Source organism: Falco rusticolus, chromosome 13 (genome assembly GCF_015220075.1).
Source record: "Falco rusticolus isolate bFalRus1 chromosome 13, bFalRus1.pri, whole genome shotgun sequence".
In the NCBI taxonomy this organism is placed as follows: Eukaryota; Metazoa; Chordata; class Aves; order Falconiformes; family Falconidae; genus Falco; species Falco rusticolus.
The window spans coordinates 18,468,812-18,495,814 of record NC_051199.1 but is presented as its reverse complement, the minus strand read 5'-3'; the positions used below and the strand labels follow the sequence as shown (position 1 = coordinate 18,495,814).

The following is a 27,003-nucleotide window of genomic DNA, read 5'->3' as shown; positions in this document are numbered from 1 at the left end:
TTCAGTACATATCAAAGCTTTATTTTGTTCTCAGGAGGAAGATTACACAGAACCATCCTTACATGACATTGGATATTTTACAGAATGTAGTATCAAAAAAGAAATATATATATATGTATAAAAATACCTTGCAGTTACATGACATAGCCAAGAGTACAGTTCTTAGTGTGTCTGCAAGTTGGACCTTCCTTAGGCCCTCTGCTCCTCTACATGCTCTACAAATGGCTTTTTGGACAGTAGCGAAATGGCAGAGTGGTTTGTTCGCTGTTGACTCCTTCCTTGCATGGCAAAACCAGAGGAGGAGGAGGAGGAGGAGGAGAGGCCCAAAGGAGGCTACAGGCACACAGAGAGGACAGCAGGCAATTTTTGCAAGTTGCTTACAGCTATAGGAGGGCTTCGCTGGCAAGTGAAGGAGATGATGTCTGTGCTGAAGGAAAGTAAGTTCACTTGACCTTCTTCCTTGGTGGGGCTTACTTGTCTGCATGGGGCATAGGGAGGAGGCTGGGGAGATGTGAATACTTCTGGTGTGTTAGGTGAGTTGAGGTCAGTCTAGAATGACTTGGACATCTGCAATAGGCCAGAAGACCCATGAACAAACACTGAACACCATCAGCAACCTGTACATCAGCCAAATCAATGGCCTTAAAAGCAGGAGTAGGTTTGTGCAGTAATGAATGCACTGCTGTGCAGGACTAACCAGGTCCCTAAAGAAGAGGTGAAACCCCGAGGAAGGGCATTTTATCTGAAATGATTCTGAGGAAAATAAGTATTGTTTAGGTACAGCAGATGTGATGCTGTCTTGTGTGTTGGAAAACTTTCCTTGGGAGGTCTGCTGTGGTTGGAAACCATTCCAAGGGCTAGTCTGGGGGGAGGACTGGAGAGAGCTTGAGATGATAGAGGGTCAGAGAAGTTTTGGTGGCTGGAAGTGAGGGTGACATCGAGTCCAAGACCTGCTCCCTGTCCTTGTGTCCTCTGTGGGGCACCCATCCCACATGGTGGGATAAGGGTAGCCCATTTGGGTTTGTTCCATCTTGGCAACCATGGCTGAAGTTTAGGACTAATGTGGGTGCATCGTCACATCCCTGGGGCCAGGTGAACATCAGCTGAGATGCTATCAGGTGGGGATATTTGTTTGCAAATAAAAATGATTGCAAGCTGCCAGGGCTCTCTCTTTACTCTTTGCACAGAAAAGGTGTTCCGCAGCATGAGGGACCTGTGAGGTCCAGGCCTGCCCAGCTGGGTTTTCTGTGCTGTCCGTAGTCTCTGTGGTTCCTGCAGTTGCATCATTGGATGGCGAGATCTGGCTGGAGAGCCCCGGTGCTGGGGGCAATTCCCTGCTTTGGTGGCAGGGAAATGCTGTCTCCATTGCTGTGCCTTTGTCCTGGCTTGGAGGGAGGTTCCCTGGGCATGTGGGTGAGGTTTGCAGATGGGAAGCACAAGCTGAGGATGCCAGCTGAGATCTTTCTCTTTGCTCCCTCCCCCCAGCTCCCTAGCAAGCATTTCCTAAGAGCGCAAGCGAAAGGATGTGGGACCAAGTGAAACAAATGACGTGGAGGGCTGGCAAAGCCCTGGCGTGCGCTGAGCATCGTGGCTACTGCTTGCGAAAGACCAGAGTCTGGAGCACATTAAACAACAACAACAAGAAAAGGAGCTGCGGCGGCAGGCTGCTTAGTCACTCATCTCTCCTGCTCTGGGCCCAGAAATGTCCACCTCTCTGAGGAGCCTGTTTTCTTCTCCACCCAGTCCACATAGTTAGAGACTTTGGTGTACACACCGTACACCTGCTTGCTGCCACACTCCTCTGGGCCACCCCATGAGACCAGCCCTTGGGCCACCCACCTCCGGGTTCCCGGGTCCTGGATGACGAAGGCTCCCCCACTGTCTCCCAAGCAAGTGTCCTTCCCACCTTCGTAGTAGCCGGCGCAGAACATGTTCTCGGTCACGCTGTAGTTCCCCGACCGTGACTCATAGCTGGTCTTGCACTCTGCGTGCATCACCACCGGCAGTTTGACATACTGCAGGATGTCGGACAGTGTCCTCATGCCTGAGCTGATGATCTCGTCTACCGTGATGTTGGGGTTAGAGATACCCCAGCCAGCCACCAGCCCCAGCGTGTTGGGGTGAGGCCCCTCCAGCTCATGCTCAAACTGGGGCAGGCAGACAGGCATGACGTAGTTCCCCATGGTTACCTTCTCCTTCAGCTTGACCAGAGCAATGTCATGGTTGTAGTTCTGGATGTCAAACTGTTCATGGAGGATGATCTTCTCCACCGTCCGGTTGACGGCCTCCATCTTGTTTCTCACATCGTGAAGGGCCAGGTAGACAGTGACATGTTCCTTGGAGACGGGGATGACAGTCTTGTCTCGCCGCTGGGAGCGGAGCACATGGGCAGCTGTCAGCACCCAGGAGTCTGAGAGCAGGGCCCCGCTGCCAAACCATTTGTCGTTGGGCACACGGGACATGTCCTCCACCACAATCAGGGCCTGCCAGGGGAAGAAGCCGGGCTCAGCATTTCGCCCGCCAATGATGCGCTTGATGATACCGGGCAGAGGACGAGCTGGCCGCCCACACACTGGGAACAGAAAGGACAGGACGGTTACTCCCAGCACTTACCTAGGGAACAACTGAAAGGGGATGTCCCTGTAAATTATGCCACATGGCTTGTTATCTTCAAACCAAACATTCACTTCTGTCTTTTTTTTCCACAGAGGGCAACTCTTCTCCTTTCCTCAGTGGATAAAGCCCACCCTCCCTTCCACCTCTGCCTTCTCAGGGCAGAGTGTGCTTCAGAGCTTTGAGCAGGCTGGGTCCCCATCCCCTCTGCTAAGAGGTCTTTGGAGGTACGTCTGGGAAAGGAACACATCTGTCCTTCTGAAGGGTTTTGCTTCCTAAAGGCAGCCCAAGCTCCCTTCTCGTCTTCTTTGCCTGGTGGAACCATTTCTGGTGGCAGCGGTTTGCCCTCCTGGAAAAGGGGCAGTCTGTCGATTGCTCTTTCATGAGGATGGTGGGGTGAGGGTCTGAACTACTCCTGCATCTCCAAAGCACACATGCACCCTGGAGCATGGGTGTGTGGCTCCCACGGTTACGGCAGCTTGCCCAGAGCAGGCCATTCTTCTGCTGGTAAGGAGACAGGACTGAAACCAAGCTGAGCCACTAGAACCCATGCTAGACCAGGGAAGCAGGCATCTTCAGAGCTGGCAGCTCCCTGCTCTGCGGTAGTCCATCCTGGGTTTGGTCATGGGCAATCAAGGCCCAGTTAGTCTCAAAGGTTTGCTCCCAAAAAGTAGCTTCCCACTGCCTTCTTCTTCATCCTTGTTACAGGCTGTGAAAGGAGGATGTGAATGCTCTCGGCCGTGAGACCTTGGACTATCTAGACACACTTCTGGCTACCAGCCCAGCTATGTCTCAGAACCAAGGAATCTCCACTGAGCTTGGGAAGGGTCACTTTCTTGGTACGTGTCAGGGCAGGGCTGTAGCACATGTGGCCCTGTCACGAAGGGAGGTGGAGAGCCCTTTATGAAAAGAGTGGGCTTGTGCCAAAGTCCTATATGCTGGACCCCTACTCCAGGGAGGTTGGAGGATTTACCCTGCAAATAACAGGCTCATTTGATGTAAAGAGTGAGCTGTTGCCCACTGGACATGAACATGGATAGTCAGAATGGTGTATAGCACACTATGGGGCCATGAAGCCTTTCACCCAGGGTTAGGTACCCCAAAGCTGCACTAGATCTCCTGACACTGAAGTCAGACATGGATTCAGCAAAACACATGAGCCAGGGTGGGACTTCAAGCACTCTAAGTAATATCAGATCTCAGTCTTGGTTTACATCTACGTGATCTGTGCTGCCATATTCCATAGGAAAGAGTAAGTGGAGGGATCCTTCTGCTGTCTCAAAGACATGGCAGATGCTGTGAGTTCTGCCAAGCCTGAATTGCAGTAAAACAGGGCTGTGACTTAAGGGGTTGTTGTACAGTTGAGCTGGTAGGTGGAACAAGACAGCTTGAAGGTCAGCCAGCACTTCACAATTCCTCACTTTGCAGTTCAGTTTCTGGAGTGATTTGGCTGGATCCATGCCACTTGAGAAGCAGAAAGGCAAAATGAGTAATCCTGCAGCCTCACTGTGCCCTGTGACCTCACTCAGCCCTTCCCAGACCATTCAGCCACTTGCCTGGCTCCTGCTCTATATGCCAATAAACCCAGGGGAACGCCAGTGGGAGGACTGGGGCGTGACATCAGCCGAGCCTCACCCATCGCTCTGAGCCCTGTTACGAGGTCTGTGGTCTCACGGCCACGGCATTTGCCCTCCTGGAGGAGCTGTGGCTGGAGAAGGCTCAGCCATGGGATGTTGCCTAGCACCATGGGCTTTACTTCTGCATCTCATGTCCTCACCACAATTCTGGCAGCCAAACCAGCATCCCTCTGCTCAGCTCCTCAACAGACTCAGAATTAAAGTCTGAAGAGCCCTGACGCTCTGCCTTGTTTGCCTCCAGGAGCTTTATCCAGGTGCTGTGACTTGGTGTGAGGGAGAGGAGGGAATGAGCATGCTGAAGGTGGCTCTGGGAATGTTGGACAGGTTGGGCAGGGACAATACTTCCCCTGGGGAACTTAAGCCCTGGGACATGGTTGTTGGTGGTGGTCAGGGCCTGATGCATGCCTGTGGCAGCACTGTGGAGGGGGACTCCCAGGTTGCTTGGGGGTGCTGATGTTGCTGGGAGGTTGTGGGAGCCGATTTGGGCTTGCCCTTCTACAGCTGGAAGAGTCCTGAATCACAGCAGCTCAGGTGCTGGTCTCATCCCTCCAAGTCTGCAAGGGAGAACCACATCCTCCATGGAAAGTGCCAGGACTCTGCCCTGATGCTCCCTGTGCTGTAAGGGAAGGATACAAAGCCTCACAGAAGGAGGGTCTGATCCCCCAGGGCAATGGGATCGGGGCTGAGAGTCAGCATTGCAACTGGGACAGGAGCACCAGGAGCTGCTAATGTGGATTTGTTGTGGCTGGGGTCTGCTGCTAGGAAAACTGCAGCTCCGGCAGGGAGGGAGCGTGGTGAGTGTCTGCGTGCTCCAGTCCTCTGCCTTTCCCAGTGCTGCAAGGAATAGAAAACATGCTCAGGCAAATAATTCCTGCATCCCAGCCCAGCCCAGCTGGTCTGCTGCACTGAAGCTGACGGCGCTCCCAGGGAGATGGTTTTAGAGGAAGTGCATCCAGCCAAATATTTATTCTATTAAATTACATATCAAAAATGCTGACCAGGCTGCAAATGCTCCCACTAATGGCAGAGGCAAGCATGGAGTGGCCTGGAAGAGGAGTTTCTATTGATGGGGAGGTGGCGTGAGACACAGGGGAAGATCTGAAGAGCAGCTGGCCAGCTGCTGCCTGCAGATCCCGATCTCAGGAGAGTGTCACCCTCTTGCTGGGATTTTCCATTTTCCTGAAGTCTCTCTGACTTCTGTCACTAATCAGGAAGCCTGGAAATGGCCCATGAAAGCAGCTATGGCCCCAAAAGATGTCCCCGTATGCTCCCAGCTCAAATTAGTTCAGGCTGAAACATCAAGGAGAGATGCAGGGAGCAGCTGCCACAACAAGAGCAGCCACAGCCCTGGTCTTGGAGCTCTGTGGGATGCAGGGAATCTGAGAGGATGGCCTCGCAGTCACTTAGCATGGCCAGAGAGCAGATACCCTCCATGGGTCTGAGCCAGCTCCTGAACCCTGGGGTGGTTGCAGCTGCAGCTGCTGCATGGCAGCTGGATCCCTGCACCTCTTCAGAGAGCCACCCCTGCACATCCACCCACAACCTGCACCCGGGGCTGCCTCCACCCCCCTGCCTGGCCACCAGAGCTGGCCCCACACTTGGCTATGGCCAGCCAGCCTTCCAGGGACTTCTGTTTAATCCTGAGCGGGTGCCTGGCCTGGAAACTTGCTGGCTGCAAACATTTCTGCCACTGCTCAAAGGCCTGGGACTTTTCCTTCCCTGCAAAGCGGCTGAGTTTTTCTGCAAGGCTTGGAGAGTTGCTGATTGCTCCTGCATGGGGACACACTGCTAGTGGGAGCTGACAGCCAGAGTGCTGGGCAGGTAACGCTCTCTGCCCTTGGCTGGAGCTCTCTCTGGTGATGCTGGGAGTTGAACATGGCCAGTGGGCTCTGCCCTGGGGCTACTGGTTTCCTTGTCTGCTGGAACAGGGAGCTCGGGGAGCCCTGACAGCTGGAATGGCTGTGACCCCACTGCTGCCCTACACTGCCAGGGAGACATGCATCACTGCTGCTCAGTGCCACCACTGCACCCTGACTGACTGGCCCAGCTGCGATAGCAGGACGCCTCTGTCCTCATCACCCTCCCAGCCATACATTGCAGCAGTTGGATACGTATAGCCAAGGCATATGGAATTGTCAGCAGGGAGCAGGGTCCCTGCCTAGGGAAGAAGCAGGTCAGGTCAGGCATGGAGGTTTTCCCACCCTCATACATCCCTGATTCACATGCCTTGCAGCGGGAACTGGCCACCCCAGCACCAGTACCTGGTCGGCAGGATGGCAGCTTGGTCCCCAGCTCCTCGCTCCTCCATACCCCTGATGCGTCGCATGTATAGGTCGCTGGAAGAGAGCAAAGCATTTAGCTGGGCTGTGGCCCTGGTATGAGGGGTGTCTTCTGCAGCGAGGAGATGTCCAGCTGTCAGGACCCTTTGAACCCTTTTCCAGAGCAGGACGGGATCTCCCTTTTACACTCTCTGTTCTCCATTCCTGGGGGGCAGGCCTGGCAGCCCTGTTCCCATGCAGGGGACATACCACTACCCTTGGTTTCATTGCCTTGAGTTGCCTGGAGGGCTGTGCTGCACCCCCAGCCTCAGCTGGCAGCTGCCGCCCCAGTAATTCTGCCAGTGCCTGTTCTGGTAATGCATGAGGGGTGCTGGAACCAGATGCACAGGGCTGGTGGCTGTGCAGGGGGATAAAAGCAGGGAGACAGGACTCTGAGGAAATCCTTTGGCTTTGCTTGCTGAGGGAGGATGAGGAAGAAGAGCTGGGGTGTGTGCACACTGCTTCTGCCCCCAGAGCTGGGTCTGAAGGGTGTAGAGACCAGTGGTGCTTGGCAAAGCACCTTGTGGTGTTTCTGTGGTTCTGGACTGAGGGGATAAGGGGGAAATTCAGTTTGCCATGTTCCCGCTGCTATCTGTTCAGCTTTGGTTATACTGGACGTTTGGGTGCTAGGATGGGGAGCCTTGTGGAACCCTTTCTGAGGCTACTGGACCTGGTGCTCTCTCCAGCAGCAGCAACTTTCAGAGAGACACAGAAAATTTCATATGCTGCAGGTAGTAGATGGCAGGGTAAGAAGGCAGAGAGCAGAACAACCACACTGATCTGCTGAGGCTGTGAAAAGTCCATCCTACCTTGTTACAGAACAGGATGCGGCCAGTCTGATAATCCAGGCAGTGCAGACGCAGGGTATGATGTGTGCAGGTGAAATCCATAGCCTGCTGCTTGCAGAGCATCCCAGAGCGGCCATCCCAAGGTCCCCCCACTTGCAAATGCACACACGCATGGCTACACACCCACCCACACCGTGCCGTGGGGACACGGCCCAGCCCCACTGCTCACCGGTGCTGTTGGGAGCCATGTGGTAGTAGGGGTGCTGGCAGTGGTACTGGATGGCTGCTTGGTAGGTGGTCAGGTTGTTCCTGGAGGAGAAGGTGACAAAACCATGCTCCAGCTCCAGCGGCGCTTTGCAGTCAGCAACTGAAAGCCAACACAGAAGTGGGGTTCAGCCCTATGCTGTTTCTTGGGGTGATCAGCCAGCCAGTGGGCAGGTGATACTGGGCTTTGGCATGTGTTGGTGGTCCTACGGGGCAGAGCAAGGGCCTGTGTAGTCCTGTATCCCCTTTCTCTAGGACGCTGCAGGGGGCAGAGCCTGACATGGTCTCAGATGGCAGCAGGAGGCTGTCCCCCGGCAGGGCAGCCTGGCCTCGTGAAACCCCACCATAGCCACCCTACAGAGACAGGGTACAGAGGGGCATGGCTGAACACCAGCAGCACAGCTGGCCCACAGAATATATGGCCAACACACCTCATGCTGGTGGAGACTCCAGTCCTGGGAGCCCCTCCTGTGCACTCGTTTAGTGTGAGATCTCTCTGCTATACCTTTGAGAGGGGAAGAAACCTGCTCTGGCAGGTGAGATCCGTTGAGAGGTGGTCCCAGAGCATGCCTTGGAATTCTTTAGGAGTAGGTAGGGAAAGGCAGGCGGTGATTCATTAACCTACGCCTCACATCACAGGCGCTTCCCTAAGCACAAGGCTTTGCTGAGGGCATGGCCCCACCCTTCCTACTGTATCTTGCTCACCAAACAGTGCTGATAAGCATTTACAGGTCAGACTGAGCAATCCTAGGTCTTGGTTGTCCTGTGACAGCAGGAGATTAAGGACACTGAGAGTGCGGCTTGGCTCGTCTGCAGGCAGCGGGAAGGCCAGCACCATCGGGTGAGACTCCACCTGCTCCATCTCCCAGGACATGGGCAGGTTTGGCTCTGCTTCACCCATCCCTGGTGTGGCTTCAGGGTCTGAAGGAAGGAGAAGGATTTCCAGGGTGTGGTTGCCCTTCCCCCATGGCTTGCCCATGGTCCCCTTTCTCCCCTAGATCCTGCAAAGCACCCTGCTCTCTCAAAACAACCTCCTCTCCCAGCTTGTTCCTTGGACTGGTCTGGTGCCACTCACCCCAGGAAGGACGCCAGACTGTGAGGTGGTTCATCTGCCAAAGCCAGGATTCACCCTGTGGGAGCTGCACTTCCCTGCCATGTAGGCAGCTCACAGAACACTCGGGTGTTGCTGTGTCCCGTCCTGGGGAACCTGCCCCAGGGGAGGGCAGGGACCGGGGTCTGATCCTGCTAGGAAATGCAGTGCTGTGGAGCTGCGCTCTGCCACATTTAGGATGAGAGGCTGAGTAGGGGATGGGTGACTTTGAAGAAAGCAGGTCCTGTGGATCAGGGATGGTGTGAGATCTGTGGGTCTCCGTGTGCTCCAGGATGGGAAGGGGGTGAGGACAGGAACCCTAACTCCTCATGCAGCGATCCGAGCTAACAAAGAGAGAATCTGCGGTAGCTGACACACCAGATGTACCAATGCTAAGGGCTGCCTAGCTGCCTGGCAGAAGAAAGCCTTGTTTATGGCAAAACGCTGCAGCTCACTGTTCACTAGGGTCCCCTCCACTCCCTTTAGGTGGTGATGAGATGGGTGTGTGGGTGCAGCCAGGTTGGGTGGAGATTCTGGGTACCTGTGCCTTGCAGAGGGGCAAAGGACAGGACACAGACCCCTCTCACCAGCCCTGGGGGGTCTCTGGCTGGCCTGAGCTTTCCTGCCCTCTTCCCATTGTGCTTGGGTGCACAGCATTCCTGTACCATGGTGCCAGCAACTGTGGGACCTTTATAAGGTGCTGGAGGATGCTGGGGCTTGCAGGAAGGAGGGAATGGATGTTGGGAGACCAGCCTGGCTTGCATGTCTTCTCTGGGGTTGTTCATGGCTGCAGGGCAGCATCCACTGGCCATGGTACAGCCCACCCCCACCCTGTGTGTCCCCCAGGCCTGGGGCAGGCTGTATGCCTGGAGAACGGGCTCTTACACAGAGGTGTTGCCCTACCAGTGTCCCAGGACCTGCTGAAAGGGTGAGGGGAGGGAGTTTGTGCCGTGAGCCTTTCCAGACTTTTCCCTCAGGAAAGGGGCCATTTAGCATCTCCATCCTTGCAGGAACAGAAGTGGACCAAGCTCCCCAGCATGCACATCATCCTCCTCCTCTCCCAAGTATCTGGTCCACATCCCTGCATCCTCCCAGTGAAGCCTCTGATGCCTTTGGGGGTTCTTGAGTGCATGCCCTGGGCTCTTGGGGACACGAATGGGGCCAGACACCGGGCTCTGGCCTCCTTCAGCTGCCATCAGCCTGAGGCCAGCCCGTCCTCACCTCCACTAGGCCAGCAGTGGGGAGCAAAGGGGAGGCAGAGGAGCATCCATCCCCCTGTGCCAGTGCCATGGCTCAGTGACTGGAGGCAAGGGCTGGTAATGCCAGCCCATCCTGCATGCCTCCTTGCCCACAGGGTCTGAAAGGCACCAGGACTCTGGGAGAGAGGAGAGGAAGGAGTGTTTCTTATTTGTGACGCTGGGCCAGGGAGGAAGGGCAACAGGAGGCTGAATCCAACCAACCAACCGACCAACAGGCAGCCATGCCGCGCTCCTTGCGCAATCGCTGCCTTGGAGGGGGAGCCGAGTCCGCCGAGGCATCCGAGCGGAGAGGGAGGGATGCGGAGGACGTGCCGGGAGCTGGCGGCAGCACGTGGTCCCCAGGCAGCAGCGCCGGGGCCAGGCAGGCACCCTTCCCGTGGGGCGGCGTGACAGCGGGGAAGTGGGGCTGGGCTCCAGACTTCCTTCCCCCTTCTCGAGACGGAGTTAAGAAAGCACCAGGCGCAGGGGGGTTAACAGTGCCATGCCAGTTAGACAAGCCACGGAGATGAATTTGGCAGCCAGGCCAGGGGCAAAGGCGACCTGCCCTGGGTACCGGACAGATCAGAGAGGGGCATCGAGACAGGCTGCCTGTCGGGGCGGCGCGGCCGGTGCCAGCCTCACGCGGCCACTTGCTCCGAGCCGGCTGTTCCCTCTGTCTGGTTGTCGGCTCTATCTGCAGCTGCACCGAAAGCAGAGGGGAAGGAGGAGAGCAGAGAGAGAAAGCCCAATTAGTAGATGAGCAGAGAGAGGCATGCAGGAAACCCAGCCCCCAAAACACCAGAAATCATTAATGAGTGCCCAGCGAGCTGTGCCGGGGTGCCGTGGATGCTGGCAGAGCCATGGCTGTGCCAGGGACCTGCTCGCTTTGCTTGGCTGGGGCAGCCTGGGGACAGTGGCTGGCAGAAGCCATCGCGGCTTTGCGTTTAGCCTTGCCAGGCCATGGAGCTGGATTTTATCCACCTTGGCCGCGAAGTTTTCTATTTTCTGCACCGCTTTCTAAAACCGTTCTTGCTTGTGCCCTGCCTCTCCCAGAAATCCTGGGGAGGTGAGGAGCATTGCAGTTTGGAGGCTTGAATTGCCCATTTAGGGGCTTCTTGCCTTTCCAAAAAAAGTCTTAAAAATTTAGTGTAGTGAGTCATATCACACAAGAAGGGATCAGTTCCAGCGTGGCTGGAATAATGCAGGTAATTATTTCAATTTTCTCCAAAAAATACCTTTGGGGGTTAAAAATATTTTCCTAGATTTTTGCTCTTTTTTCCTACACAATGTCAATTTTTATCTGATTGCTGTTCAGGCTGGATGAAATCAATGGGACATAATAGTGAGAGCTGTAGGAGTGGTGAGATCCTTGGCAGGGCAGAGGCATCACTGACCCCACACTTTCTAAAGAGCCTTTTCAAATATGGATCTATTTAGCAGGTCTGAGAGCCTCCCAGTTTCCATTTTGAGTGAAAAAACATGAATTATAACTCCAGAAATACTCTTCTAAGGTAATATCCACAGTATCATTAAAAGAAAAAGGATCTGCCCAGATGGGAAGAGCCTGGATCCCAACATCCCTTGAGAGCATCTTGTCCTGCCTCTCCTGGAAGGTCTTGGGACCTTCTCTGGGTGTGTTTGCTGCTTTTCTCCTCTCTGGACCAGCCTTACAGCAGGCTGAGCAGCAGTGAGAGCCTCCCTGAGGGCGGAGGGTGTTTGGGGGGAAGGGAGAAGGTGTTATCAGGTACATCTCCCAAGCCTGAGCTGAGAGAGGAGCTGAGTTAGATGAAAGAAGAGATGATGCAAATTGTCACCTGTCCTTTCAAATGGCATCTCCTTTCTTCTCCCCTTTTCTCCTGTTTTAATGTTTGTAAATATTTGGGCAACTTTTCTCTCCCCTTCCACTTAGCTGAGCAGCGCCCAGTTTAGGCTGTTACCTGGGACCTGTCTAATTCCCTGGGTCTTAGTAGCCTCCATTGGGAAGGAAACTTGGACCAGGAACTAGATTACCCCAAATTGTCCCAGATTTATCCAACACAGCTAGCTCTCAAGAGCCAGGCTTGCTCTTTCTTTGACAGGGAGACAGCCAAATGGCTCGCAAATCAAGTTACATGAGTAATCTAAATAAAAGCACCAACCTCCTGCTTGTGGCATTTGGAGCGAGCCCCGTTATGTTATCCAAGAATGAGCCAAAAGAGCTTTGCAGTTATGTAGTCTCTCTGGCTGGGTTTGTGTCTCTGAGTAAGGAACTCTAGTCTGGCAGGGCAGCTCTCTTTAGCATGAAATGATTTCAGCAGGAAAAGAACATTGGCAGGGCAGGGAAGGGTGTCCTTACTTTTGCAGATAGGGATCTTGTTACTCCATGTCCCATCCTTTAGACACTCGATCTGGAAGGAGTCGCTTTCCAGGTTATCCTGTGCAGAAGATGCCAGCAAAAAATCCACCATTAATGTACAAGACAAGGAAGTTAATCTCTCCATAAAATAATCAGTTTCTTGGTGATTTTGCCAAGATATATCCAGAGCCCCTGGAAGAGGACTTTTCTAGCTAAAAATTGCAATTAAATCATAATGAAAAACTTGAAGAGTTTTCTTGCTGCCAGAAATTCAGTGGCAATGCTGAATGCAAAGGAACTGGGGTCATTTATTCCTGTTCTAGGTGTTGGGATGGGTAGAGGAGGCAGCTCTGCATGAAGGATGAGGTTGGGAGGAGATCAGAGAAATAGCCAGGTCCATGTCTGAAGTCAAAGTGGGCTACTGGTTTGGAGGGAAGACAGCCACCTTGTGAGTCACCCGCACTCCCTGTGGCTCTCAGCTGTTTCCTGGAAAGGGCCTGCCAAAATCCCAGTCCCCTTAACTTGGTGGAGCTATCCCAAAGTCCCAGAGGACCTTCTGGTTTGTGGAGGCTGGCATCTGCAGGGCTGCCTGGGTAGCTGAGCCAGCTCCTGCCAAGGTGAGGAGCAGGCAGAGCCCTGGCAGCTCCCCTGGGGCTTTTGCTGGCTTTTTCTCTGGCAGAGGTGCCAAGCTTGGCATCCTGTGAGCTGGCTGGCTGTGGAGGGATGCTGAGAGGATGGCTTGGGAAAGTGCCATCTCATCTCTTCCCCTGTGTCTTTGGAAAGGAAAGTTGGTGGCTGTCAGAGGAGGCTTTTTCCTTGCCCCTGGGAAAGGGATAAGGATGGTGTTTGGGTTGTGTTCACTGTCCCAGAACTTTGGGAGGAAGGATATCCCCTTTCCTACCCAGGTGCCCAGCTCCACACCATCACCCCATACCTTCAGTACTTTGTATCCTGTGTTGCAGCTGATGACAACCTGGTCTTTAAAGGTGTACTTGGCTTGGGAAGGCTCGATTTTCCCATTGATCGGTGGTTGCACCAGTGGGCACGGGTTTCCTTTGAATAAAAAGCAAATGAAGCAAACCAAAACTCAGCTGAATAAATGGAGGAAATGTAGAATCCCAGCTCTGACACCCAGTCCACGTAGCAGAGTCTGAGCATCCCTGCCCTGCCTCTTGCCATTAGCTGACGCTGGCATGGCTCAGCCAGGCTCTTCTAGGAGTGGAGGCTCCAGACCTTTCCTCCAGTCTGTAATACCCTGGCTTTGGGCCTTACAAAGCTGACAGCTAATAACAGTAGCTTGTGCAATTATCCTGCCCAAAACAGCTCTGCTTTGCAATGTCCATCTGGCATAGGGAAAAAAAGCATCCTTTGAAGGGAGGGCTCCGTGTTACTTTATTCCTCTCCTCTTGTCATTTCTGGCAGACCCTTTCTGGAGACAAGATCATGGACCACCAAACTCACGGTCTCCACAATGTTTATAAAGGGTTTATAAAGCTCTTCCCATTGCCCAAGCACCGCAAACAGAGGACAACAGCAGGAGTTACCAATTGCTGTGTACGACAGCTTCCAGCCCCTGTTCTCTCCCGAGTTGTCACTGTGGAAGAGGATCTGCACGCTGTTTGTCTGGGTTTCGATGCGTCCTGGGGACTTCTCTCCACAGAAAGGGCCAAACTCCCTATGGCCAGCTTTGATCTGCAGAGGTGAAGAGGAAGGGGAGATTTAAGGGGGATCTTTGATCCCTGAGGATCACTTCACCCTGAGGCTAATGGATGGGGCTTCAGTGGGGTCAGCAGGGCTTAAGCACCATGAGTTGGGGGGGAAGCGAACTGAAAGAGTGTCACTATCGGCTGAGAGGGTCAAAACCAGACATGGTAAGGGACACGGGGTCAGTTGAGCACAGGGCTCCTGTTGGCTTCATCAGCCCTGTTTAGACCAGGGCAATTTTGGTCCCATCACCAGGACACTGGGGAAATGACAGGAGAGCCGGACAGGAAGAGTGTGCAGAGCCCAGCTCACCTTGATGTAGTCATAAGGACAGGTCACCTCAGGGTGGTCTTCCACATCAAAGCTGTCCTCGAAGTTCAGGGTAATGAAGAAACCCTCCTCCAGTTCAATGCGGTACAGGCAGTCTGAGCTCTTGGGGTAGGGGCTGGGGAAGTCGGCGCTGGCGACCACCCCGCTCCTCTGGGTGTAGAGGTTGTCACTGCACTCCACTGAAACACAGCCATGGCTCTGTCAGGGCCCTGCCAGCGACATCCCAACCCCAGCCGCACTCAGGAGCCCTCCCGGTGGAGTGGGGTCTGCTGGCTGTGTCCGTGGACCAAGGAGAACCTCACAGCCAACCTCCAAATATGCCTGTGGCATAGAGGTCCTGGGCTGAGGGATAATCCCTGCTATCTACGTGATGCAGATTCAGAGCAGAGACTAAACTTTTTAATTTCTCTGACTTGAGGAGTTCTATAGAGCTTAGCTGAGGAGCACAGCCCATGGGAGAAACCACATCTCCTTCCCATACAAGAGGACTGCAGGCCTTGGGCACTCTCCAGTCCCAGGCTACTGGTTTATAGGGGAAGAGGCACCTCATCCCTCCTGGCAGCAAAAGAAGGCAATTCTGCCTGTGTTTGGTACGTCTGTTGCCCAGGCAGGGACCCTTCTGTGTGACCATCCTCACATCTGAGCTGTGCCTGGGTGGTACCTTTGCAGGTCCTGTTGTCGGAGTGGAGGATGTAGCCGAACCTGCAGGAGCAGTAGTACCCGCCGATGTAGTTGTGGCAGTAGTGGTCACATGCCAGCTCCTCATCGCTTTTCTCCAGGCACTCGTCCACATCTAGGATGGAGATAACAAGGAAGGGAGGTCACTCTGCAGCCCTCCACACACCACTCCTCGTGGGGGCATTTGCCACAGCACTGAGAAATTAGTTGTCCCATGTGGTGGGTCACCTCAGCATGCAGCGAGTCCCATATGGCCCAAGGGATGCACACAAGGATTTCTCTTGCTAGGGTTCCCAGGGCTGGCCTGGGGTGTACCCTAGCAAATCTGTTATGCTACTTTAGCAAGATGGTCCTGCAGGCTTAACTGCTGCTTACCCACAGCGGTGTAATGGGCATCGAAGCCAGTGAAGCGTTCCTCATTGGAAAAATCAGACCGGAATGTGAGCCCCATGTAGGGCCCTGGGGACAGGATCACTTGCTGGCCAGGAGCCTGCTCTGTGTCCGTTGTCTCCCTGCCGCAGAAGGTTGCCAGCTCCTGGTCCTCAGCTTCAATCTGTTAGCAGAAAGAATGGGTGAGCGCTTGGCAGGGCGCAGGTGTCTGCAAGCCTGGAGGGGCTGTGGTGCTTTGCTGGAGGAGGACATGCTGGGCTTGGAGTCATAGTCGGCCTCAGAGAGCTCAGGTCTGTGCTTGCCCAGCCTGTCCCCTGCCGGGGCTCAGCAGTGTCTCCGTGGGACAGGCAGCGGGGCTCAGCAGTGTCTCCGTGGGGCAGGCTGCCTGTCCGGCTGCCTTTGATGGCCACAGCCTAAGGATGCAGCCTTGGCCCCCTGGTGCCCCATCCTGCTGAGCCTCGTGCTGCCTCAGCTCTTCCCAAGGTATCTTTGAAACAGCATGTTCCAGTCATTCCCGCTGCATTCACCTCACTTTCTGCAGCCAAGTGTGACCCTGGGGGTGCTCAGAGCATGGCAGGTGTGACTCCCACTGCTCCAGCTCTGTGAGATGCTGTTAATGCTGTAAAGCAGTTACATGATTTCTGCAAAATGAACACAGGGACTCGGGTCTGCTCGCTCTGCTGAAGGCCACGCTCTGAAGCGGATGCTGAGAGCAGGTAGCATCAGGGATGTAGGGAGGAGCTGAAGAGGGGGGTGTAAAGGGAGGATGCAGGGAGGGAGCCTGTTTGGAAGGTGGGGTGAGGATGTGGGCAGGCAGTGGGGAAGAAGAGGTGTGAAAATCAGCCCTGGGCTGTGTCATTACCACTCAGAGCTGTCTGTACCTGAAATGTTCCCCCTCACCTCCTCCCTTGGCCCAAATGCTGATCTAGGCAGCAGCATCTGCATGAAAGCACTACTGGGAGGGTGCTGGGATGCCAGAGGAGCCCCTGCTCATCGATTTTGCACCAGCTCAAAGCAGCAGCTGTAATTTAGGTGGTGTTTCTTTCTCCTGGGCTGGCTTGGACAAACTCAGTGCTGTCCCTGCCACCCAGGGTCCCTATCTGGCTCTAGACTTGCACTGCCAGGCACTGTTTGGCCCGGAGCCACTCACCCAGAGGTCTACAGGAGGTGACCAATGAGCCAGTGTGCCCTGCTGGCATGCCAGCATGCTCACTAGTCTCTATGTGCATCTCTTTAAAGCACAGCCTTGCCTGTGCCTTAAAGCACTGTAATCCCTGTAAAACCATCTGTTTTTTCCTGGAAACCCCCTCCCTTCTTTTTTCCTTGGCATTTTCTCCAGCGCCATTTCAGCATTGACCCCATCTCCTTCTCCTGCACATCTCATCCCCAGCTCCTGTCTCATCCACAACCTCTCCCAGCTGGTTTCCCCCAGGAGATTTGGATATGAATAACCCCTAGACTGAGGAATGTGATGAACACCACCCGCCAGCCCACCGCTGCTCATGCCAAGCCAATGCTATTGAGGCCATGATGAAGTGTGCAGTCCCTCAGCCCATGCCTAGGGAAAACAGCCGCCTGCCTGGGGACCCATGGGGTCCCAGAGGTGTTGCAATGCTGTCCCTGGTTTGTGTGGCCTCAGCGAGGTGAGATCCTCCTTCAGCTGCATCCCTGTCTCCTGGAGAACCTCGGGATGTGCCTGCTGGGGAGGGTCTGGGGCTGTAAGGGAAATTTCCCAGGGCTGAACAAGCAGGCGGAAACTCACTCACACCAGGGAAAGCCAACATGGAAATGGCAACACAGCATGCCTTGACATTGCCTCCAGATATTTTCCATCCTCTCATACAAGCTGGAGCTGGCCAGAAAAGAGAGAGACTTTCCGATGATAAATTTTGAGAATTTGGAGAAAAAACACGCGCCCCACATTGGGACAAATACCCAATTGAATTTTTTATTATTTTTTTTTTTGTGAAACAACGTTCTGAAAAAAAAAAAAGGAAAACAAGGAATTTGGGATCCATCTGGTTTCAATTCCTTTGAAATATACTGTGGTGCTTTAGAATCTCTTTTAAATCTGAAAGAAAGATTGTTATGAAATGAAGTAGTGTTTCAGACTGAAAAACCGGAGTGTCATCCCCAAAAACGAAGGGAAACAGCATTTCAGCCCTAACAGGCAGTCTTGGCTGTGCAAGTGTGCAGCACGCAGCCTTTTCTGCAGAAACTGCTTTTTCTTAAGGAAAGCTGTGGGAAGGAGCAATTTCCAGCCAAATCCTCTGTGCAAGGCTGGTGGCTGTCACCTCTGCAGGGACAATACGAGCCACCATGTGAGCTCCCATCCCTCTCCAGTGCAGGACCCACAGCACAGCATCACTGAAGTGCGGGAAAACCTCCCCAGTGCCCTGTGCCTCGGCATGAGGATGCTCCTGCCATGGGGTCAGCCCCAACATTGCCTCTAGCATCCCTGGATACAGCCCTGGAGTGGCAGGATGAGGCCCGGGAGAGCTGTGGTCTCGTCACCAAAGGTATCCATGGCCCCTTATCTCTGACGGGTCCCATGCCCTGAGCCACAGGGAGCAGAGACAGCCCTCCAGCAGTAAACTAAACAGAGAGGTCATCATCCCTGGTTAATATTTGCTGCTTCTGCTGAGGACTGTGTACTTTTTCATAGATCATTTACATCCAGTGAGTAGGCTGGTAATTAAATCCTGGTTGTTTGTTTGGAGTTTCTCCTTCTCGGGTCATGATGTCGACGTTTTCACTAGAGAAGATGTGTCCCTGAGGGAAATATCAATTGCTGCAGAGAAATTCCCTATAAAAATACGCTGAAAGAATTCTCCTTTGAAAAATAAAATATAGTGACACCCTCGTGCCTTAAATCTACCCTTGCCACTGCCTCCTGCGGTCTTCCCTCTTTCTGCTTGCCTCCTCATCCCCTCATTAAGATTTTGCCCCTCTGGTTGGAGGCAAATAGGAGTCCCTCCCCAGCTGTGGCTCTGTCCCCCTGCATTTTGGCTTGGGCTGTGGCTAAGAGAAGCGGTGACCCCAGCTGTGTGGCCCCCCTCTGCCCCATGTTGATTTCCGCCTTCTGGGCAAGAGCTGGAGTGCCCCTGCTTGTCAACAAAGAGATGCTGCCCCAGAGCATGGGCTGCTGGGGATGCTGGAGCAGCGATGCTCTGGAGATGCCTCCTGCAGCGGGTGGGTTAACGAAACACCGCAAACACTGAGGGGAATTTGGCCTGGCGGTTCAGTGTCTGCCGCCGGAGAGGAGCAGGGAGCCGGCAATACGGAAACGCAGCCGCCACCCCCCCTTCTCCAGCCCTCCAGGAATGCACTAATTGGACTGATGAAGGCCAAACATACCACTTGTAATATATATAAATGGCTCATTAGGCCGAGAAATCACAGCGCTGGGCTGAAGACACTGGGAACATGACATGGGGAGGAGATGCTCAGAGACAGGGAAGGGCATGAAGCAGCCCCTGCCAAGCCGCCTTGCAGAGTGCATGCAAGAAGGCAACACCCAGATGAACGGAGGGCTTTTTTTGCAAAATGACTGATGCCGCTCCTGCTGCTGACTGTTGGAAACGAGGCAGGGATGGGACAGCTCCAGAAGGAACCTCCATCTAGGTCTCCTGGAGAACCTCTCCCTGATGTATGTTAAGGGTCCTTTTGTGTGCAGATGCATACCTGAATTCCCATGGGAACATACATGGCAGCCGTGCTGTTGGGGAAAGAGGAAGATGGCTTCCCCTGCTGTGGACTTGGCTTGGCATCTGGAGACCATCCCTTCCCGCAGGTTAATGCACCCACATGCCCTGTTTCTGGGTCAGGCCTGTTCCCTGGGGGGGCTGGGTGTGCGAGAAAACCCCAGGTGAGATGCTGGGGTGCTAACAGAGCTGCTGACTCACTTCCATGCCTGACCTTCCTCCTTCCCCTGCACAGGGCATGACTGTGGTCCCCAGTGGTTCAGGGGGTGGCTGGTGCTACCAGACTCCTCTGTGCAGACCCAGCAGGATGGGAAAGGCAAGCAGCAAAGCCCTGGGCCCTCCCCTCATCCCAGCTGCCTCCTGGGATTTGAACTGTTCCTCTTGGGATCCCACACCCCTGGCTGAGGCTGGCTGACAGCACTAGAAAAGGATGTTTTGCTCCTGACCATCCAGTTTGTGCCAAGCACAGATTTGTGCTTTTTCCCCCCACCTTTGAGCAGAGGGAAGTGTAAATGGTCCTGTGCACCCTTCCTGCAGCCCCAGGCTACGCATGCACTGCCCTGAATGCAGCATCGAGCTCCTTCCCTGGCCCTGCATGGCCCCTGCCAGCGCTGTGTAGAGCGCTGAGGGTGTCCCCAGGGACAGTGCTGCTGAGCACTTGGCACGGTGCAGCACGCAGCCCTGCCCCATGCGAATCGCCTGTGGCAGGGGATGGCACACTGCGAGCTCAGGATGCTGCTTGCAAAGCCGATCTACTATGCACCCTAAACACCGTGCCAAACCTTGGGGCGATGTGGCTCTGTCACATTGCAAATCTTTCATAATCCCCCTCCCCGAGACATTGCTCTGCCTGCAGCCCTGCCTCCCCAGCTTGGCCCCGTTTTCCCCTCACCAGTCCCTCACTGGGGCCAGCAAAAACTACATCCTGCACTCGGGTGGGTAAATTTATTTGCAGCCACTGGTTTTGCCTGAGACGCCTGGCCAGCTGCTGGGCACCCACACATGGGGTTAGTAGGAGTCCTGCTGGGCGAGCACCTGATGGCACAGATCCTGGGGACATGGGTGTGAACATTAGCTGCAGAAAAGTGTCCCAATTACCACATGTAAGCAAAAGTCTGAACACAACATGAAGAGGTGCATCCAAGGGAGGCGTGGGTTGTGTCAGGGGAGATGGGACCCACAGAGTGTCACAGACCCCTCTGCCCTCCTGACCCGGTGCTGGAGAGAGCTGTCACAGACAGCCCCTGGGATTGAAGGAGTGCAGGGAAAGCCCTGTGGCACGTGCCGAACCTGCCAGGTCTCAAGCATGTGCCATCCTGAATCAGGACTCAGTGGTAGGGACTGGGGTGAAGAGGTGTAACCCCACAAGGACCACGAGCCAGCAAGGACTCACCATGAGCTGACCTGGGGGAAATCCTGTCACCACAGGCCCGATCCTCACTTCCATCAAGGAGCTGGTCCCAAGTTGGCTGCCAAGACCTCAGGGGCTGATTTCAGTCCAGGGTTTGACCAAGCAATGTGCAAAACCTCATGGACAGGACCCCAGACTCAGATGTCCCTAATAAGGTCAGGGATTTACTCACAAAGGCCCCTCAGAAGTCAGGATTTCATCTCCCATCTCTGGCCCTCCACTGGGATTTCATCACCCATCTCCCTGCCTCTGCCACAGCGCTCCTCAGTGACACTAGTCAAGACACTTAACCTGACCGCCTGCTCGCAGCTGTGGCTTTTGAGATGCCCCAGTCCAGTGCTGGAGACTTGTGTGCAGAAGTGTTCTTCACTGGGTGACCCCAGAAAGGAGCTGGGCAAACCACAGTGCCACCCCCCTGCAAATGACAAACTCCCAAATGAGCTCCCTGGAGACAGCAGCGAGCCAGGCAGAGCCTGCTGAGAAGCACGGCAGAGGGCAGGGGCTGAAAGCCCAGCATGAGTGGCTGCTCCTGGTCCCCCTGGCCCTGGCAGGCGGCTGAGAGCAGCCATCCAAAACCTGGGGAGAGGCTGCTTGTGAGGCGCTGGGGCCTGGAGCACAGCTTCCCAAGGCAGCGTGTGGCTGGTGTTTCCTATCTGCATGGGACTTCTTTGGGTGGGAGTTTTGGGGGTGGCTGTTCCTCCTGGCTCACTTCCTGACCAAAGCACCACTCCCCCTCTCTGTTGTCCCTGCTTGCGAAAACGAGCCTCCTGGCCTGTAAGCATTTCTGTAGGAGCCATGTTCTTTTTATATACATACACGCATGCATGCATATATGTGTATATATATGAATAAACAGCTATTGTTTTAATTAGCCATTGTTTCAGAGCTCTGGAAACTGTTCCCTTCTGAAGACCACCCCGAAGGCAGAGATCTGCAGGGGTTTACAGCTTGGCTTGCCCTGAGCTCGCCACTCAGGATGACTTTCTATCACTGCTCAAGAACTCGGGGGCGTGGGCAGCCATGGAGGTAAGGAAAGCAAAAGCCAGGGCACGGCAGCTTTCTGCCTGTCCTGAGCTGGGTCCCCACCTTGCATCGGGGCTGTTCAGCCCCCCTTTTTGACCTCCTTATGGCATTCAAGATGATGAAGACCCCGATGGAAAGCCTGGTCAGACCCATGGTCAGAAAAATAAGAAGGTGTTTCCTCACACACATGTGGAGGCGTATAATCATGTATTTAACCTGCACAACTCCCTGCCACAAGATGCTGCAGAGATTAAAGTCACCCATGAGTTCAGAAAACAATGGAACAAGTACATGGAGGGGGAATGCACTGAGTGCCATCGAACACAGAATACCACCTGTGGCTTTATGAGCATCTTCACTGGGACTGGCAGTGTGTTACAGAGAAGCACCTATGTGTGTCGGGTCTATAATTACATTCTGTAGCCATGCACTGCTGGCTGCTGTAGAGCACGGTGGCTCTGTTTTTAAATCTTGCGCTGATGCAGACAGAAGCTGGACACACAGACCCAAGAAGAAAAATAGGCATGGTGTCATTTGCTGGTCTCCTTGATGTTTTCTAAGCTGGTGGTTTAGCAGCATCAAGATTGCACCCCTATCCAGCAGAGTAGCTTATAGATCTCCCGTAATCCATCCATTTCCAGCACTTTTCAAATGTAATTCTGCGGTGGAGGCTCTGCAAGCTGAGTTACAGCCCCGAGCAAATTTATACAGCTGAGATCTAAATCCCTGTGAAAAATATCGCCTTCTTATGGAAATCCAGCGGCAGGGAGAGCTATGGTGCCAAGTTGGCACCATGGCTGAATAACAGGGAACCTTATGAAAAAGGAAAAATGAGCAGGGGGTGAAAGGCAGGAGGAGCGGTAAAGCTTGGAATGGGGAAAGTTTCCAAGAAATCCGCTCCTTGAGCTTATTGGGTTTTTAAAGCAATATATCTCTATATATGTCCCTGGCCCTTGTGCTTGGAGAAGATCCAGGAGAAGCAGAAAGAACTAATCAAACCTCAATGAGAGCTGTTAGTAGCAGAATGAGTGCCAGCACAAAGGGGAAATTAAAGCAGCGAACAAGAGATCCTAGAGGAAAAAAAAACACAAATGTTTGCTTTGTTTTCTTAGGGCAAGAATAAAATAATAATTTCAATTAGCTGGCAACTAGCACCAAGGCTGAGTTTTCTGGTTCCAGAGCTGAGTGCAACCTCTACCTGGCTCTGTGCAGCGGGGCAGGGTGAGGCTTGTGCCGGGTGATGGGGTAAGGCATGTTCAGCCAGGCAATCCTAGAAAGCACTTGCTTGCTCCCGCTGGTCTGCTGGAAAGCACCAAACCTGACCCAGTTCAAAGATACGGAGAATCCAGCTTCCCCTGGAAACGAAGGAGAGCCCATCTTGGAGAGACCTGTGGTACACGAGGCAAGGATGCTCTGTGGCACTGCAGTGTGTGGCCCGCTGCCGTTTCTGATGGGTTACTGCCCAGCAATGAAGCAGACTGAAATCTTTTGTGGCTTTGGCCATGACAACACCCTGGGAACCTCCGTTGCTTGTTTGTACTGCAGGTATTTGCCAGCAGTGGCCCTGAAATCTGCATCTCGGCCATGAAATGGGTTTGCATTGAACCCAACGGAGCCTTGGGTCTGTGCCCTACAGCCTGTGGGAGGCTCTGCTTGTGGTCCCAGACTGGCAGCCTCAAGCTCAGGCCTAACCTTTCCCTTTTGCTTCCCTGGGGGCTGGACAGGGTGTCCCAAGAGCCTGCAAGCCATGGCCAGGGATCCAGGCTGGCTGCAAGGTGCACCCATGGCCATGGCCTGGTGAGGGGTGCCCAACTCAGGGGTCCTCCTTGCACGTGGCTGGCATCAGTGTGGCACAGGCTGGGGATTTAGCCACAGGGGTTTCATTACCTCATGGGTGCATAAATCTCCTTGGGTCCAATAAGAATTAGATGCCCAAATACTTTCAGTTCTCTGGTCCTCTGCGAGTAAGCTCTGAATCTGGTGTCCCGCTCACTTTTAGTCCAATGGATGTCACCAGCTTACCTGTGCTCTCCCCATTGTCCACTGGACTGACAACTCCTCTGCCCAATAAATGAGGAAAACCAGCTTGTTCCCAACTTTTCCAGCACTACCCTCTCTCAGCTGGCCAAACAGGTCTGCTGTCAACCCCACCATATGCCCCATGATATCACAGCTCACCTTCACATAGTCGTATTCACAGAGGTAGGATGATTCCAAGTCAAAATGCATGAAGTACAGCTTGATTTTAAATCCATCGGGCACAGAGATGTTCCACATCACTTCTGAGTCACTGGGATAGGAATCAGGGAAGTTGGGAGACTGGATCTCCCCAAACATGTCTGTCAGCTCGATGGCATCTGCTGTGCAGAGCAGCAAGGCGCAAAAGGACCAGGTCAGGGGGCACCTGGAAAACAGATGTGAAGAGATGAAATGAAACTCTGGCAATGCCAAAACCTGTCGAGGGCACAGTCTGTTTTCCCAAGTATGTTGTGTAAGGTCACACACTTGGAGTGGTGGGCAGAGGAGGTACAGCACCGTGTCACCATAAGCAAAGCCCGCACCAAGCCGTGGGGAGGTGGAGGTGAGCGTGGGAGCTGCACATAGGTCGCAGGAAGGGAAAGCCCCTTTGAAAAGTGGGTGATGTGTGATGCAAAGGCACCCCTGCAGCTCCCAGCCAGCTCCAGGTGCTATCAGGAGCTCAGTGTTTCTCAGGCTTCTGGGAGCAGCAGCTGCTGGCAACACATCCTTTAACTAATGGGGCTCTGATGGACAAATCTTCATTTAATGGAAGAATAAACATAAGGATGCTTAATAAAATAATGACGCTTTCTAAATCTGTTTAATGAAAGCATCATGGCAATAACTGCTAAGTATCATTATTATTATTACTGCTTTGCCTCATCCTGCCAAATTGGGATCATGACTCTCAATAAACAGCACACTTTGCAGCTGGGCAAGGATGGACCAGGGCCCCAGTGTAACCCAGCATGTTACTCTCCACTATTTTCTGTTTCTCTTCTCTTCTCTTCTCTTCTCTTCTCTTCTCTTCTCTTCTCTTCTCTTCTCTTCTCTTCTCTCTTCTCTTCTCTCTTCTCTTCTCTCTTCTCTTCTCTCTTCTCTTCTCTCTTCTCTCTTCTCTTCTCTCTTCTCTCTTCTCTTCTCTCTTCTCTTCACTCTTCTCTCTTTTCCTTTCTTTTCTCTTTTGCTTTTTCTCTTCAATTCCTAGGGTATCACTCACCCCAGATGGAAAATCACACAGAGGCTGAGATCCTTAGAGATTTTTTGTCATCAAACTCAGCTTAAAAAAAAATCTCAGCCTGAAGAGTTTGTCCCAACTTGTTACCAACTTGTTTGTCCCAGAGGAGGGTGGAGAGGGCGGGTAAATCAGTGGCAGCGCAGCTGACCTCGCACCAGCCTCGAGCTCCATTTGAGCATGAAACTTAGCATAAACCAAGTATTTCCCTGTGCAAGGGGAGAACACTGCCTGCACTGGAGGCACAAACACAAAAGCTTGTGCCAATGCAGGGGACCCAGAAAGAGGAACAGAACTCAGGCTTCTTACACCCACTGGAGCGCACGAAAAAAAAGAAACATGCAGGAAATCAGAGCTCTTAGAGACAAAAATTTCCACTTTCTAAAATAGGTACTAAGGCCTGGCAAAGGCTTGTAGGTGTGTGTTACAGACACTGGAACTACTCACATGTACACGTACACCCGGTTTCAAAATCAGGGCTTGATTTAGGTATGCTGCTGAGGAAATTGAAGCTATAGAAGTGGATTATTTTAAAACTGTCTGTGTTCTTTCAAAACCAAGACAGTACATTTCTGGGGTTCATTTGTGTAGTGCCGTCACTTTTCCCAGCTCTTCATTACAAAGCAAAGTTAATGGGAGCTGAGAAATTTGGATTGATTTTTCTTTCAAGCAGAGTGAGGTTGAACATGCCTTTTTCTGACAGTTTGTCTGAAACCACAAAAATGTGTGAAGGGAAAAACTGTTTCTCCTCTGGTCAGAGCACATGCACAGGGTTGGATGCTCAGCTGGTGTAAATGGGCATCACCTCCTTGGCTGGAGCGGGCCATTTGCCAGCGCAGCTCTCTGCTTTCCCTTTAAACAGGGGAGGCAAGACAACATCAAACTTCTTCCCCACGCTAAGAGAGTCTTAACCTCACGTAAAAGTGATAGATGATGGTGGTGTGCACCGAGACCTGAAGCCTGTGCGGCGCACCCAGCCTTGCTCGCACCTTTCTCCCGTGGGCCGTGACAGAGCGGCACACCGGTGGTGTGCCATCACCCGGGGCTCCCCGCGGCTCTGCCGGGATGCCGGGATGCCAGCATGCGCGCCGGGATGCAGCACGAAGCCGAGGCATTAAGTAACCCCTTGTTCACTCGCCGATGGAGTAAACCGAAGCCACAGTGATGAGAGGGAAACCTTCCTCCGCGGGACGGCCCCTGCCCGGCTGTGCCCCGAGACCACATTGGAGGACCCCGGGCTCAGCACATCGCGGGGGTACTCACCTCATTTTGCCGCCGGGCGCCTTCGCCGGTGGGTTTGGCACGGAGGATGGCTGCTCGGTTTGCGGGGGACGGCTTTGCCTCCTTCCAAGCGCTCCGCTGTCCGCCTTATCTCTGTCCGGAGATTTGTGAGCGTGTGTGCGCCTATGTGTGTGTGCGTCTGGAGTTGTCTGGCATTTTCCATGCAGGTCACGCCTTCCCCTGCCTGCAGCCGTTCCCCACATCCCCACAGGCAGGCAGGCAGGCAGACCTGCCCGCACGGAGCCGTCCTCCCGCCCGCCCGCCGCTCCCGCCGCGGGGCTGCCCCTGCGCGCAGCACCGGCGGCGGCATTCAGCGAAGTTTTTGTCTTCCCTAATCTCCAGAGTTTTGTGTGTGTGTGTGTGTGCCCATGCACATTGTGTTTTCTCTCCCCCCTCCTCCTCCTGCCTGCTTTGCCAGATGGCTAAAATTTGCCTCTCAATAGGTCGGAGGCTCCAGTAAAAACAGAAGGCAAGAACGTGTGAAAAAAAAAACCTGTGCGAGGATAAATAGCTGTAGTGGTGGTGCTGCAGCTGGGGTCGGTGCTCGGGACTTGCTTTCGGCTTCTCCACTCGGTGCCGTTCAGCGTTTGGGACGGGGATCTGGTTTCCAAGAAACTTTCGAGTGTGACAGTCCAAATAAAATCAAGACCCAGTTTGCAGCCTCCTGCAGAACTGAGGAACTGCTGGGTTCAGCATTTTGTGCCAGGGCAAAAGAGCAGTTTTAGATGCAGACTGTGCTTGGGAGCAAAAACTTTAAACGCTGAAGTTGCGGGTTTTGAGCCTGACTCCCTCCGGTCGAGGAAACAGGTAAAAACATGAGCACTCCCTGCTAAGCTACAGGAGATTCATTTCCCCTCCCTGTGCCAGGCACAAACCTCTCTCGGTCTGCAGAGCTGAGTGGGAAGAAGATCTGTTTAAGCTGCAAACGAGAGAACAGCCCGTAGCA

At 53.7% G+C, this 27,003-nt stretch overlaps 1 protein-coding gene across 1 annotated transcript; it reads right to left on the bottom strand.

The window, feature by feature from the left end:
- MASP1 (mannan binding lectin serine peptidase 1) lies at positions 1-27,003 on the bottom strand. Its single transcript, XM_037407133.1, is given in 12 exon segments — positions 1-2,572; positions 6,512-6,586; positions 7,586-7,723; positions 12,284-12,362; positions 13,218-13,336; positions 13,828-13,975; positions 14,300-14,496; positions 14,979-15,110; positions 15,371-15,548; positions 23,702-23,927; positions 26,040-26,263; positions 26,266-27,003. Coding segments are annotated over 12 exon segments (2,514 nt in total). The 5' UTR covers positions 26,368-27,003; the 3' UTR covers positions 1-1,676.